General features: G+C 45.0%; 1 protein-coding gene across 2 annotated transcripts in view; it reads right to left on the reverse strand.

The window, feature by feature from the left end:
- The window catches only part of LOC147904704 (uncharacterized), a 78,386-nt gene that overhangs the window by 46,621 nt on the left and 16,065 nt on the right, over positions 1-15,700 (reverse strand). For both annotated transcript variants that reach the window (XR_015542414.1, XM_087387993.1), the window contains exon 3: positions 558-681. Coding sequence is in view for 1 of the 2 variants with exons in the window: in XM_087387993.1 (XP_087244119.1) it covers positions 558-681 (124 nt within the window). In the remaining variant the exon portion in view is untranslated. The remainder of the gene's footprint in view (positions 1-557; positions 682-15,700) is intronic.

The following is a 15,700-nucleotide window of genomic DNA, read 5'->3' on the forward strand; positions in this document are numbered from 1 at the left end:
TACATATATGTATGTATATATACATAAATATGTGTGTGTGCGCGCACGCGCGTGTGTGTGTGTGTGTGTGTGTGTGTGAGAGAGAGAGAGAGTGTGTGTGTGTATTATGTATATATGTATATATGTATATATATACACACACATACATATATGTATGTATATATACATAAATATGTGTGTGTGTGTGCGCGCGCGCGTGTACACACACACACATTGCTACATGACTTCACTTAAAGAGTCTGGTATATCAAAGAGGCATGTATAACTGGATGCTTCTACTTTGAGTATTTCTAAATCCAATGCCATTCCCACGGGAAAGGGTCATTAAAGAAAAGGGAAAAAACATTTGATAGTGGTATTAGTACTACTTGTGGCCAGTTTTAACCTTTTCATGGCCTGAAACACAGAACACATAATTTTCAAAACATGGTTCTTGGCTGGCAAACACAGATATCAACTGAAACATGCAAAATTAGAAGATCCCCAACTTGGCATCATATTTTGTTAGAAGACAGTGATACATTGGTGCAAAAGGGAGATAGGGCCCCACAACATACCTTGCCGTAGGGTCTCATTAATCTTAAGGACTTTATCAGTAGCATCCAACTTCTCCTGTAAAATAGATATTGCATGTCGTAGCTTCTTCCTGCCAGCTTCACTCTTCTCTAGTTTTTCTGCCAACTACCCATGTAGCAAGTAATTACTGCACGTTAGAATCTTTTGGCGTTCCAAAAACTTTAAAAACCTCAAAATCCCTCTCCCTAGCTTTACATTCTACTGAAGTGTAAGAAACATAGAAATCCCTCAATGCAATACCTTAGGTATATCACCAAAGTACAGTACTACGGAAAAGAAAAAGCAGTGCAAGGAAGGAAACAAGCACTTTATCTTTGGACGTTGCCAGACATTCAGTGGAGAACTAGCAGCTAGAACAGCCTAGAATACGAGAATATACATGATCTTTCTTGAATAATAGTCATATGTCTCAAGATACGCTCGTCTAGGATTTATCTAGATGAATCCAAGAACATGCCCAAACCCATTCTCTAAAAACACAACATCCTCTAAAAATACAGCATAGTGCACTTTCAATCTCACGATAGTCACTCATAAGGTTGAAAACCATAAACTCCATCACGCATAGCAAGGACTAGCTACTATGACATCAACACTAACGTCATCGGTGCCCAACGGACTTTTGGTAAGATCGAAGGACCACGGTTTAGTGGGACTCCGCATTTCTTTTGTATTGATTGTTCTGTTTTGGACAGACGGAGATATATCATTGTTGCCTCTATATTTGTCTTGGATGAACAATCTATTTACTAGCTTGCACACACATCTATGGTTTTGACATACATACAATTAATGAAGTTTGATGCCGTAGTGAAACACTTCCGCATGTAATTCCTAGGTTCATTTATCAATCTTGTGCTGCAGGATGCCCTCTCGTGGGATTTCCAATTTCTAACATGGTATTAGAGCCCTGACGGAAGTTCATGGGAAGTGGAGCTTGAAGGCAAGGACGTTGCTCAAGGATGACCTTGATTCATTGCTCGGAGGAATTAACTTCAGACTCTGAAAGATTGTACCCAGGCAAGAGGCTCGGGTTTAGGCAGGTGTCTAAAGGATTGTACCCATGTGGGAGACTCGGGTTCAGACAGGTGTACAACACTCTAAACTCTCTTCCTTTCACTTCATGTCATAGCCAACAAATATCAGATCCTTAACTTTGGTGAGCTGGGCAAGCTCGATGGGGCCAATTACCCATTATGGAAAATGAAGGTTCGGAGCCACTTAGTGCTGAGGAAGTCGTGGGTGATTGCGACGGGGACAGAGCTGTTGCCTCAAGCCACAGTGACTAACTCCAGCCACATCAACTACAGCAGTCATGACAACACCAGCGGACCCTATTTTAGTGAGAGCATGGCAGATCCAGGATGTGGAAGCCTTGGCTATCATTGTGGGTATGACAGCAGATGTGGTGCTTCCTCACATATAGATGGTAAACTCTTCTTTCAAGGCCTGGACAACATCGAGGGACATGTATGAGCTCGACAACAATGCGAGAATCTTGGATGTATGGCATCAACATGGATGTAGGGTATCGGTACAGAAACACATCACCAAGATGAAGGTGGTGCAGGATCAGCTGACGGCAAGACGAGCTCAACCGAGATGGTAAGGATGTTGCTCAAAGTGCTCCCCCGGAGCTATTATAGTTTTGTGACTACAATGGTTGCACGACAAAGAGCAACGCCAATAACTTTTTTTTTTTCAAAGAAGGCAGCGCCAATAACTTTCAAGGAGCTGGTTTCATTGTTATTGCAACAAGAAGCTTAGGAAAAGAAATATGAAGGAACGGATAAGGGGACCAAAGAAAAGGGCAAGGGTAAGCCTCACAGGCAAGCCCAAAGATAAATCTTACGAAGGAGCAGATTCTTCAGATGAAGAGAATAAGAAGAAGAAAAAGAAAGAAAAGAAATGCTTCTATTGTGATGAGCCGAGGCATTTTGTGAAGGATTGCAAAAAGAAGAACGGTGCTAGCTCAGAGTCAGAGGAGTCAGCTCAATTGGTGGTGGTGAAAGAGGAACTTTTCTTCGTGGCATCTCCCAATGCTACTGAGATTAGGTCTATGACCTCGATGTTATTGTCAAGATGTCCAACATTGAGGATTGGTCAGGAGAGGAGTCAAAGAATTTTTGTGAAGGTGATGGGCAGTGATGGGTGCCTAGAACCATCTGGGTGCTTGGCTGGTGTTGCTGACACAGAGGGGGACTCTTCGACAAGACCTGAGGACTCAGAGTCAAACGGAGACTCTCACTTGGAGGGGAGCAACACAAAACCACACATGGAGCTTCACGGTCCAAGTAATCTGGATTCATGCCTCGGATATAATGTCTTGGGTATGTTGTTTGGTTGTAGACCTAGACAGACGAGAGGTAGAAACAAACCCTGAGATCTTGGTGCCTAAAAGACTTCAAGCTGTTCACCCATCATGAGGGGGATAGTTAGAGGATGCTGGTACCTAGAGTGCTCAAGTTTGAAGGCGGGTTCGTGACTGAAGGTGGTGGTGCCAACAAGTGCTACCTTGGATCGACCTGTGTACCAGACTGGTGTGCTTATGTGGAACCGGACCTGGCGGAGCAGGATCCACTAGTTGAAAAGCTAGGAAAAGAATATGACCACACCAATGTGATCTAGAGGGCTACTACATAGGAGCTACTAGCTCATCTTCATCGACAGATTGGATCAGGTCAATGTGGGTCGGTGAGAGGGAGTGTTGGATTAGGGTTGGTCACCTCCCCACCTATGAGCCCCCAAATGAGGAGTGCATCGGGGGTGTAGACCACAGGACAATACATTGGGTCATGGGGCTGCTATACGGGCAGCACATCGGCTGCCATGTGGGCAGCAGACAAAGGGAGATCCCTAGCATAGGAGAGCCTCAATGGAGGGCAGATCTGGGCAGGGTTTTAAACAAAAGATTACATCAGCCAGGGTACGGAACAGTACAGACATCTAAGTCAGCAGTACGGACTGTTTAAAGGCTTTCCAAGACCTGGAACAAGGCTGAACAGAGGCAGAACCAGGGTGGGAAGAAGAAGCAAGGTTTGAGGCTGTTTGGCAGGGTTTTTGGGGCAGCATAGGGGCAGATGTAGGCCCCTAACAGCCTGGTCCAGTGGTTCGATGACATGTGACCAGGCAGGGCAGCAAGAACCTGCAAGAGAAGGCCCAGTAGGGCATTTATAGACCTCGCAATTCAATCAGCTGGTAGGGAGGAATTCCGGACGGGCTTGGCTGGTCAGTTTTTTGAAGGGGGATCAGCCCCTATAAAAGGGGCCATTTGGGCCCCTTCTTGGCATCACTTGGAGCCCTCAAAGGAGCAGAAAGGAGCAGCAGGTAGCCTTCCTTGGGCCTATATTCAGGAGGTGAAGGAGGCACAAAGAAGCTGCAGACTTAGCTCAGAAGATGCTGCCCACCTAGGCTGACTACCCGGGCAGTAAGGTGGAAGAATCACTGGACAGAAAGTCTACACAAGCTCAGAGGACCACACAGGCTCAGAGATCTAGAGGTGCCAGGCACATAGTAGGAGGACTTTTGGTAAGATTGGAGGACCACGGTTTGGTGGGACTCCGCATCTCTTTTGTATTGTGTCAACATCTCCTAATGTCACCTAGAGAGAGGGCCTTGTTTGTGGGTGTGCCCACCGAGGCTAGGGTAGATGAGTGAGGGCTAGTGTTGTGGGTGTGCCCGCCCCTCTTGTGAGGATTAGGTAGAGTAGGGTTGGCAGGATACCCAGTGCTGGAGGGGTTGCTGCCCACGTGCGGGGCTGTTCGGGCCTTCTTGAGGCCTTCTATGCTGCCACGTGGCAGCCCCTTTTGAGGCGCCTAGGGAGTCGGCTCCCTGATGAGCAGGTCCGCTGGAGGGAGAGGGCACATCCCCTCATATAGGCCGGTGCAGCTCCCTGTGGAGGGCCAGTCGGCCCTAGGGCGCCCTGCTTGTCGGCTGGCAGGCCCATGCATTAGGGCCTTGTGATCACTTGTTTCCGGTGCCTGGCAGAGAAGTAGAGCCAGCCCAGTTTAGCACCTGAGGAGCAGGGTAGTGGAGCAGTTCTTCCACTCCCTTGTGCTCCCTTCCACTTGGTTGTTGAGCTGTATGTTCTGAGCTCTCGAGCAGCCCATTGGTTCAGAGGTTTTCCCCCAATTGTAGTGGGGTTTTCTCGAGAGATCACTTGCAGTTCTCATGTGCCTCTCTCTCCTTTCTCTACTTCACAGTTTGGTGTGTGTGAGGCATGCTCTCTCTCTCTCTCTCTCTCTCTCTCTCTCTCTCTCTCTCTTCCGTTCATTTCCGCTGCACTTCTCGTTGGCTTGACACCCGAGGAACGGAGGTGTGTTGAGCCAACACATAGAGAGGAGGATTAGGGTGCTGTTCGGAGGTGTCTTTGAGGAGGAGCGTGTGCAAGGAGTGGACTGTTTGGGTGACCAACAAAGGGGTGACTTTGAAGGGGGTTTTCAGATCAGAGAGGAGGTGTTTCCAAGGACGGAAAGCGAGGTGAAGGTACATTGGGCTGACAGCCCCTTCATCCTCTTCTTCCGCCTTCTCCTTTCTTCAACCCTCAGTTCCCTTGTATCCCTTCCATATTCTCTTTCAGGTCATTGTCCTCTTCACTCAACATGGCAACTTTGACCGAGATGGCATAGAACAAGACTAGAATTCCAGTGTTGTCCACGTTCCCGATTGAACGGCAGTTCGATGGCTAAATTACGGCATCTGGCGGGTGGTGATGGAGTCTGTGTTACAGTCATACGACCTGGCAGATTTCATTTTGATAGGTGTTGCCCGACCAGATCCCCTGGCGAAGGAACTTGGCATCCTGGAGGAGCAGGAGGCCGAGTCCCTGTCTAAGCTCAGGAACCATGTTAATGCCAGGGTAAGATCATTTATATTTCTTAACTATACTCCTCAAGTGATTAATCATGTGAAGCACATGACACTGGCCAAAAGTATATGGGAGCATTTGGCGTTCATGTATAATCGCACCTCTCCCATGAAGAGGGTTTCACTGGAGGTCCAGATGAGGTTGTTGGATCCCAAGAAGTCTTCATCGATGCAGGACCACATCAACAAGTTACAGGCACTTCAGCAAAAGATCCTCCAGGCAAGGAAGCAGATTTCATCAGAGGACATGACCATTACTCTACTATCCCAGTTATCCTCTCAGTACATGGCCTTCTATTCATCCTGGATCACCAATGGGGGTGAATGAGTTGAACTGAGAGAAACTGGTCCCCATGGTACTTGACAAGGAGGGGCGCTTCGTCGATAGTACCTATGACAGTCAGCCTGAGGCTTTGACAGCCAATTAGAAAGGCAAAAAGCACTTGACAGCTCAAGAACGAGAAGCTCTCAAGGCATCTTGTACTTGTACCCGACGTGGCTAGAAAGGTAATTACTGGCGCCAATGTCCCCAAAGGAACGTTGAGGGGTCCAATAACCAAATGGCCAATAGAGTTACTGATGTGACCATGTGTAGTAGCACGAGAAAGGCGCTGCCAATAGGCTTTCTGGTTCCAGATGAAGGATTGCTTGCTGTAGGCTATCTCATGGGCTATCCATAGATGCCACTTATACCTTGGTATGAGCCTTGTGGACCTAGTTATAGTCAGTTAGGACTATTGGTACAGTTAGTTTATGTACCATCTAGGTCAGTTAGCACGCTTAGTCCAGTTAGGACAGTTAGCCCTAGGGTTTTGTTACGTTGGCTCTCCCTTGAGCCTCCACACTTCAGTTTTGCAGCAATCTATTATAGCATCTCATTTTTCTCCATTGTGCTTCCATTGCTTCCAACACCCAACAGTGGTACCAGAGCAAGTCGGGAATCCATTCCCTCAGCCATTGACATCTTTCCCAAGCTGTTTGGCAGCCTCTAGAGCTCTCATTCCTGCTGGTCTTGCTGGTTTTCACACTACCACGAGTGTTTGAGACCTTTCCAAGCACTTCTGTCGCGAAAAACCTCATTTTGTCGCAAGAAGACCGCACTTTGAAGCAACTTCCGCGAAGGAAACACATTTTGGAGCAAATCCAAGCATTTTAATGCGCAAAAACCCTAACTGTACGGAATTCCGTACACATTGTACGGACCCGTCAGAACCTTTCAAAAATCCCGTACACATTGTACGGACCTGTCAAAAATTCCGTACAAGTGTACGAATTTGTTAGAAATCTGTACAATTGTACAGCTCTATCAAAAATTCCATACAATGTACGTACTGTCAGAAAAATTCGCACGTGTGGAATCCGTACAACTGTCTGGAATCCATACGGGGGCTACCTCGGGGTGCGCACCAATCATTTCTCAGGTTTTCTAGCATTTCGGAGCTGCCTCGAGCTGCATGCCGGCGTTCGGAGCCATTTGGAGCTACTGAATTGATCCGAAGACTTCTCTTTGAGCCCTTCCCTCCTCATTTGGCATCCCTTTGCCTCGGGCTGCGAGCTTCTCTCCATTGGAGCTCTTTCATTCCATTTCGTGCTCTCCTCCTCGTGGGAGCACTTCTTTTGCTGTAATTCTCATTTCCAGCCCTCATTTTCTCGCTTTCAGAGCCTGTCACTGCTGTACATCATTGGGTAAGCCGTTGTTGCATTGGCTTTTTCCATTTTCTGCTTCATTTGCATTTTGGAAAGGCCTTGTATTGCCTTGGAAGGCCTCGTGTTGCCTTTGGGGATTTTTCTTGCAACAAGTACACCTTGGGACAGCAGAGTCTTTTGCACACATAAGCTTTGAAGCTTGGGTAGTTTTTGGGCACTTGATTCTAAGAGGTTGCCTTTCTCTCATTTGCTTTGCCAATTGGTGCATTTGCCTTGTATTTCAGCACCATGTCTGGTGGCAAAGATGATTTGTTTGGGCTGATTGTATGACCACATGGGGTAATTGGTGCCATCAAGCTTGTCATCGGCCCCATGATGGGACATGTTTTGGTTGCCAAGAATCTGCGGCATATTGTTTCAGGTTCTGAGGCCAGGCCTACACGCACTATTACTGGTGCTACACCTACAGCCTCTGCTTCTTCAGGTGATGGTTCTACTGCTACAGCCAGGACTCCTGCACCTCCTGCTCCACGTGCTTTGCCTTCTTCACACGAGCAAATTCAATGGGATGGTCGTGATGCCAAAGCACATGCCTTGATTGCTCTTTCAGTGAAACGCACTATTATCCCTCATATTCAGTCTTGCAAGACAGCTAAGCAAGCATGGGATCAGCTTGCATCTTTGTATCAAGTGCGGAATGAGGCGAGGGTTGCCTATCTCTGCAAGTAGTTAAAAGATTTAAAGCTTGATGAGGGTGGTAACATGGATGCCTATCTCAGTAATGTGAAGGATTTAAAAGAGAAGTTGGCCAACATTGATGAGATTATGTCTGATTCTCAGCTGGTTTCTAATACCCTTGATGGGTTCCCTGATTCATATCAAGGCTTTGCTACTACATTGAGGTTGGTTGCAAGGGGTGATGCTAATCATTTCTCATTTGGCCAGCTTGTTGCTCTTCTTCTTCAGGAGGAGCAAAGTCGTGTGAATCGCAATGCTACTATGGCTAGTGATCAAGCATTTGCTGCCCATCAACTGCAAAGCCCTCTCATTCCCATGCTAATCATTCACATCACGGGATAACAAAAAAAAGAAGAGACGTAACTATTGCACGAAACCTGGACATGATATTTCTGAATGCAGGAAGCGCATAGCATCTGAAAAGAAAAAGAAAGAGTCTGGTCTTGCAGTATCTAGTTCTTCTAGTGCAGAAGATCGACATGAGTCCGCTAATTTCGCACAAGACCACCATTGGGCTTTCTTGGTTACATGTCAGTATAATCCTGATGTTCATGGTGCTTGTATGGCAGTTCCAGATATTCGTGATGCCTGGTTCTTTGATAGTGGTGCTAGCAAGCACATCACTTCCTGCAAGAAGTTATTCAGCTCATTGGAGCTTACATCTAAGGGGGGCAGTGTCACATGTGCCAATAATGCATCATATACCGTAAAAGGTATTGGGCAAGTTGCTCTTACTTCTGTCTCTCATGGTATTGTCACTCTAACTTTATGTTCCATGCATTCGTAAGAACCTCATTTCTATTTCAGCCATTGCTACATGTGGCTTTCAGGTTATTTTTGGATGGTGTGAGGTGTGCAGTGTATGATATTCCACATGCCTCTACCCTGGTTTTGACTAGCACATTGTCTAGCGGTCTTTACGAACTTGATGCTTATGACAGAATGTTCAAATGATGATGCTGCACTTGCCGATGCACATGCCTTTGCTATTGATTCTACCATGGCAAATACTCATTTGTGGCATGAGAGGTTTGGGCACCTCAATTTTGGAGCCCCGGTGAATTTATATAAGGAAGGTATGGTTGTGGATCTTCCCAAAATGCATATGCCTACCAAACATGTTTGTGAACCATGCTTACTTGGTAAGCTGCACTGTGCTGCGTTTCCCAAGGATGGGAGAGTTAGTGCTTCACGTAAGCTTTATCTAGTTCATAGTGATGTTTGTGGACCCATGAGGGTTGCAGCTCTTGGGGGGTTCTACTATTTTGTTACTTTTATTGATGATTTCACCCTGTACACTTGGATTTTTGCATTGAAATCCAAGTCTATGTTTCTTTATGCTTCAAGCACTTTATTGCCTTGGCTATAATGAGAGTGGGCTGCACATTGCTCACATTAATACAGACAGGGGGAGTGAATACATGTCGAAGGAGTTTGCTGTTTTTTTGACTTCCCGTGGCATTAATCATCGATGGACGGTGCCTTATACTCCTTAACAGAATCCCGTGAATGAGCAGAAGAATAGATCAACGATGGGAATGGCCATATGCATGTTGAAAGGAAAACATTTCCCTAATAAGTTGTGGTTGGATGCGGTCATGTGTGCAAATTACATCTTGAATAGATGTCCAACAAAGGCATTGCAGACTATCACACCTTATGAGGCTTGGACGGGTCCTAAGCCTCGCATTTCCCACCTGAAGACTTTTGGATGCTTAACTTATGCTCATGTGCCTTCACAGAGACGCACTAAGTTGGATGATAAAGCTGTTCAATGCATTTTTCTTGGGTATAGTTCAAAGAACAGGGGCTATAAGCTATATCAGCCCCGCATGGGCAAGTGTTTTGTCAGTCGGGATGTTGTGTTTGATAAATTTTCCACTATGCCTTTGCTGGACTGTCAAAAACAGCCCGTTGTTGATGCCCCATACATATTTGACAGCTTGACACCTTTGTTTCCATCCAATGCTCAGGATGATGTTCCATCTGAGGTTGTCCCTCCTCCATCTGTTGGTCATTTACAGCCACATGTGCATGTAGAAATTCAGCCTGATATGCCTATGATTGATCAAGATCATTTGCACAGGGCTCTTGACCAGGAAAGAGCAAAAATTCAGGAGCCTAAAAAGTTACCCCGTTGGCTCCTTGACACATTAAAAGACAGCAAAACAAGACACTCCTCTGCCAACCCATACGAGAGCAACTGTCCGGAAAGAGCATGCTAGTTTTGTTGCTTATGCTTTCGTTGCTACAGCACGCAATGAAGAGCCATTATGTCATCAAGATGCCTTTCAAAATGATTTATATATATATATATACCTTTGTAAGCCTAGAATAAGTCTAATCATACAAATTTAGAATTTTTTGTTGTTCTAAAGATCAAAAATCTACACAGAAAATAAAAGAGAAAATGAAAGAGAAGAAAAACAGAGGTAAACAAAATCTTTTTAAAAAAAACAAAAGGAAGACATACTTAGCAAGCAAAGCAACACTTATGTCATCATCAGTGCCCAAGCATAAGTAGCTATACTGGGTTTCTAAAGACCCGCAGAGTCTTTCAAAATGATTGTTGGATGAAGGCCATGCAAGCTGAATTGGATTCTATCCATCAGAATGACACTTGGGAGTTGTGTGATTTGCCTTATGGCAAGAATGCCATTGGAACTAAGTGGGTTTACAAGGTCAAACGAAAAGCTGATGGTTCAGTGGACCGTTACAAAGCCACCTTGTTGCTAAGGGCTATGCTCAGCAGCATGGCATTGACTTTGAGGAGACTTTTACTCCCACTCCCAGGATCACTACCATTTGCATTGTTATTGCCTTTGATGCCTACTTTCATTGGCAGATACATCAGCTTGATATTAAGACAGCTTTTCTTCATGGGCATTTGCAGAAAAAGGTCTATGTTTCCCAACCTCCTAGCTTTGAGGTTGAAGGTTCTGAAAGCAAGGTATGCCGCTTGAAAAACGACCTCTATGGATTGAAGCAGGCACCTCAGACTTGGTATTCGAGAATTCATTCTCATTTGCTCACACTTGGCTTTCAGAACAGCCCTACAGAGGCTACTCTTTACATCCGCAAGCGTGGGACAGGTTTGCTGATTTTATGTGGATGACATGCTTGTAACCGGGACACATGCTCAGCAAATTGCAGATTTTAAAGTTGATTTGCAGCAGACATTTGCTATGTCTAATCTTGGTCTTCTGCACTACTATCTGAGCATTCAATTTGCTAGTAGTGAGGGGGGCATTTTGATGTCACAATCCAAGTACATTGGACAGCTTTTGCAGTGTTTTCAGTTTGAGGATTGCAAGCCAGTATCCACATCATTAGAGACTGGTTTTCACTTCTCTTCTAAGAATGGCAACGGTACATGTGATGTCACTCTCTATCAGCAAGTAGGTGGTTGTTTGATTTACCTATGCCATGCGAGACCTGATCTACAGTGTGCTGTCTCACAGTTGAGCAGATATATGCACAGCCCATCTATGCACCATTGGCATGCCGTGAAGTGTGTTTTCAGATATCTTAAAGGCACTCAGCATTTAGGCCTTCTTTATGGGACTGATACTTCACTTGTCATGCATGGATTCACTGATAGTGATTGGGCTGGTTGATCTGACACACGTGTGACACATAGTGGCAGATGTTTTATGCTTGGTGATTCATGTGTTTCTTGGTTCAGCAAGAAGCAAAGTACAGTTGCTACTTCCAGCTGTGACGCTGAGTACGTACAAAGCGGCTTTAATAGCTACAGTGGAGTGTGTTTGGCTTCGAAAGCTACTGCAGATCTTTGTGCATGTCAGACTGCTCCTACCATCATCTTTACTGATAGTCAGAGTGCTTTGGCTATCGCATGGAATCCAGTTTCCATGCTCGCACAAAGCACATTGAGGTTCACTATCACTATGTCAAAGAGCGATTATCAGCAGGTGATATTGTTTTGTCTTATGTTCCCACTAAAGAAAACTTGGCAAATCTTTTTACGAAGGCTCTACCTCGACCTAAGTTTGAGGCTTTTCAGCAAGCTTTAAACTTAGTATCTTTTGTAACTTGATCTGTTGTACTTTGTACAATCATAGGTTGCTATATCCTACGGTACGTACATGTGCAACTATGACACTAGATATTTAGGTATCTTGAGCCATGTCTAGGATACTTCAGCCCTCCATACCATGGAGGGGGGTTTGTAGGCTATCTCATGGGCTATCCGTAGATGCCACTTATACCTTGGTATGAGCCTTGTAGGCCTAGTTATAGTCAGTTAGGACTATTGGTACAGTTAGTTCATGTACCATCTAGGTCAGTTAGGACAGTTAGCCCTAGGGTTTTGTTACGTTGGCTCTCCCTTTAGCCTCCACACTTCAGTTTTGCAGCAATCTATTACAGCATCTCGTTTTTCTCCATTGTACTTCCATTTTTGAGCTTCCATTGCTTCCAACACCTCTTATTGGCGGCAGCTAGACCTACCGATCAGGTGCACCAAGCAGGGAGTCATTTATCGAGGCAGACTTTTAGACAAAACCTCGAGCCACGAGGAGTTGTTCCAGTTGATAGGACTTCTGCTTCAGGAAGAGCAGACCAGGAAAAACTTGGCTTCACGTGCAGGTGAACAAGCTATGCTCTCAAAGTTCAAGTCAAAAACAAAGGGACAGGCAAAGACATCAGTAAATCAGCCTTCCAGTGGGTCAGGACAGCCTTCACAAAAGGCTAAAAATGATGCAAGTAAGCCCAAGAAGAAGGGTTTTTGTCATTACTGCAAAAAATCAGGTCATCACATTGCAAAATGCAGGAGAAGGCTTGCAAAAGAGAAGAAAAACAGCTCCGGTATGGCTGTTCTAGATTCAGCTCCTCATGCATCTGACAGTGGGGATGCTGCAGCCAACTTTGTTGGACAGGATTATGCCTTTTTATCTTGCATTTTAGATTCTAGGCTGGCTGCTCCAGATGCTCGGGATAGTACAGCCACTTGTAATGATGATACATATGCTTTTTTGACTACTCTTCTACGGATGCATCTGCTTTCAGTGTCAATGAAACACTGAATACTTGGTATTTTGACAGCGGTGCATCCAAGCATATCACTTCTAGAAAGTGTCTCTTTACTTCCTTGCATCCACCTCCCGTTGGTAAGAAAGTCACTTGTGCCAATAACTCGTCATATTCAGTACGTGGCACAGGAGAAGTTGAGCTTACTGCCATTGATGGCTCAGTTTTCAGACTTTCATATGTCTTATATGTGCCTGGTATCACCAAGAATCTCCTTTCAGTGTCCACTCTTAACAGGGCTGGATTTCAGGTCATCTTTGAGCATGACAAATGTGATGTCTGAGACAAGGAAAATGATTATGCCTTGAGATTATCTGGTACTCTGCTGCGTGGGCTTTTTCAGCTTGATCTTTTTGAGAAAAGAGAAGCCCATGCTCTTGCAGTTTCTACCCCTACTGCTGCCGTGCAGAATGCAGAATTATGGCATGCCCGACATGGCCACATGCATTGCAACAGCTTGATGACACTTTAGAAGCACTCTATGGTTGATGCATTGCCACCTCTTGAGATACCTCTTCCACATGCCTGTGAAAAGTGCATTTTAGGCAAGATGCATAGATTGCCCTTCCAAAAGGATGGTTCCAGTGATGTCTGTGGTCCCATGAGGACTCCATCATTGGGTGGTCATCTCTACTTTGTTACTTTTATTGATGATTACTCCAATTTCACTTGGGTCTTTGGGCTGAAGGGCAAATCAGAAGTGTTCATGGTGTTTAAACACTTTTCAGCCATGGTTGAAAATGAAACCGGACTCAAGATACAGACATTGCCCACAGATAGAGGTGGGGAATACTTGTCTGCAGATTTTGATGCTTTTTTGAAAGGCAAGGGTATTGTGCATCAGCTCACAGTGAGGCTAACCCCTCAACAAAATGGCAAAGCTGAGAGAAAAAATAGAACTCTTATGAAGATGGACAGATGTATGCTGAAAAGCAAACACATGCCTCACAAATTCTGGCTTGAAGGTCTGATGTGTGCCAACTACATTTTAAATCGGGCTCCCACTAAGGCTTTGAAAATAAAAACTCCCTATGAGGTCTGGAATGGGAGAAAGCCTTCAGTGGATCATTTCCGAGTCTTTGGATGCCTTGCATATGCTCATGTGCCAGTTGAATTTAGGCACAAGTTGTCAGATAAGGCAATTAAGTGCATATTTGTTGGGTACAGTGCAGAAAGCAAGGGCTACCGTCGCTACAATCCTGCTACACGCAAGATCATTGTCAGTAGAGATGTGATATTTGCAGAAAATTCAGCTCACACTCAAGCTGAATTTCATATGCCTTCTTCTTCAGAGGATGTTTTTGAGGGGTTACTACCCATTGCTTTGGGTTCCCCTGCTCATATTTCTGATGCAAATCAGAATTTACAGCCACCTCCCGATGCTCCAGTTCAGCCACAAGATGTCTTGCCACCTCCACAGGCAGTGGAACAGCTGGTTCAGCAAGAAATTGCAGACATACATGCAGCAAAAACAGTCCCAAACTGGCTGTTACAGACTCTCAGAGAGAGTAAGATTCATGCTCCATTACCTGGCAGGACTCGCAGTGCAGCAAGGCACACGGCCGGTGCTAATTCGGGGCATAGATTATGAGGAGACTTTTGCTCCTACATCCCGGATGACCACCATCCGATCTGTTATTGCAATGGCTGCACATTTTGAGTGGAATGTTCATCAGTTGGACATAAAAACAGCCTTTTTAAATGGAGACTTGCTGGAAGAGGTTTATGTCAAACAACCTCCAAGCTTTGAAATTACAGCAAATGCACTTCAGGTATGCAAGCTAAACAAAGCTTTGTATGGGCTGAAACCCAAGGGGGGTGACTTGTAGATGCATGCCTACAGTGATTCAGATTGGGGTGGTGATTATGACACTAGGCATTCCACTAGTGGCAATTGTTTCTTTTTGGGTAAATCTTGCATTTTCTGGCTGAGCAAGAAACAATCTACAGTGGCTACCTCATCATGTGAAGCTGAGTACAAGGTAGCTTTCACAGCAACACTTAAATGTGTCTAGCTACGACGTCTATTTGCTGATCTTCATCTGTTTTTGGAGGGTCCTTCTCCAATTCTCACTGATAGTCAGAGTGCCATTGCAGTGGCAAAGAATCCAGTGTTTCATGCTCGCACGAAGCACATTGAGGTTCACTATCACTACGTCAAAGAGAAGTTGCATGTAGGAGAGATCAGTATGATCTTTGTGTCCACACATGACAACGTTGCAGATATTTTCACCAAAGCACTACCACGTGAAAAGTTTGAGGCATTTCACAGTGCCCTGAACTTATATCCGTTTGGTGATTGATCAGCCTTGTACATAACATTGGCACTGCAGGGGGGTGTTAGAATTATAGATATAATTCAGCAGTGACCAATGTAATTTAATAAGCTAGTTAGGGGCACTTTTCCCTCTTTAAGAGGTTTTTTCCCCTAACCGCAGTTAGTTCACTAACTATGGTTAGTGACTACTAAGGTTTTGTCACTAGGACAAAACCTTATCTCTCACTCTTTCAGTTGTACTCTCACACTCTTCTATTGCAACTAAGCTTTCAAGCTTTCAGCTCTCAGCTCACTCTCTCTTGCTCTCTCTCTCCCCAAACACTCACATTTGTTAGAATTATAGATATAATTCAGCAGTGACCAATGTAATTTAATAAGCTAGTTAGGGACACTTTTCCCTCTTTAAGAGGTTTTTCCCCCTAACCGCAGTTAGTTCACTAACTATGGTTAGTGACTACTAACGTTGTCACTAGGACAAAACCTTATCTCTCACTCTTTCAGTTGTACTCTCACACTCTTCTATTGCAACTAAGCTTCAAGCTTTCA

This window comes from Dipteris shenzhenensis, chromosome 2 (assembly GCF_047967505.1).
Source record: "Dipteris shenzhenensis isolate YYH24624 ecotype China chromosome 2, Dip_SZ_1.0, whole genome shotgun sequence".
Classification (NCBI taxonomy): domain Eukaryota; kingdom Viridiplantae; phylum Streptophyta; class Polypodiopsida; order Gleicheniales; family Dipteridaceae; genus Dipteris; species Dipteris shenzhenensis.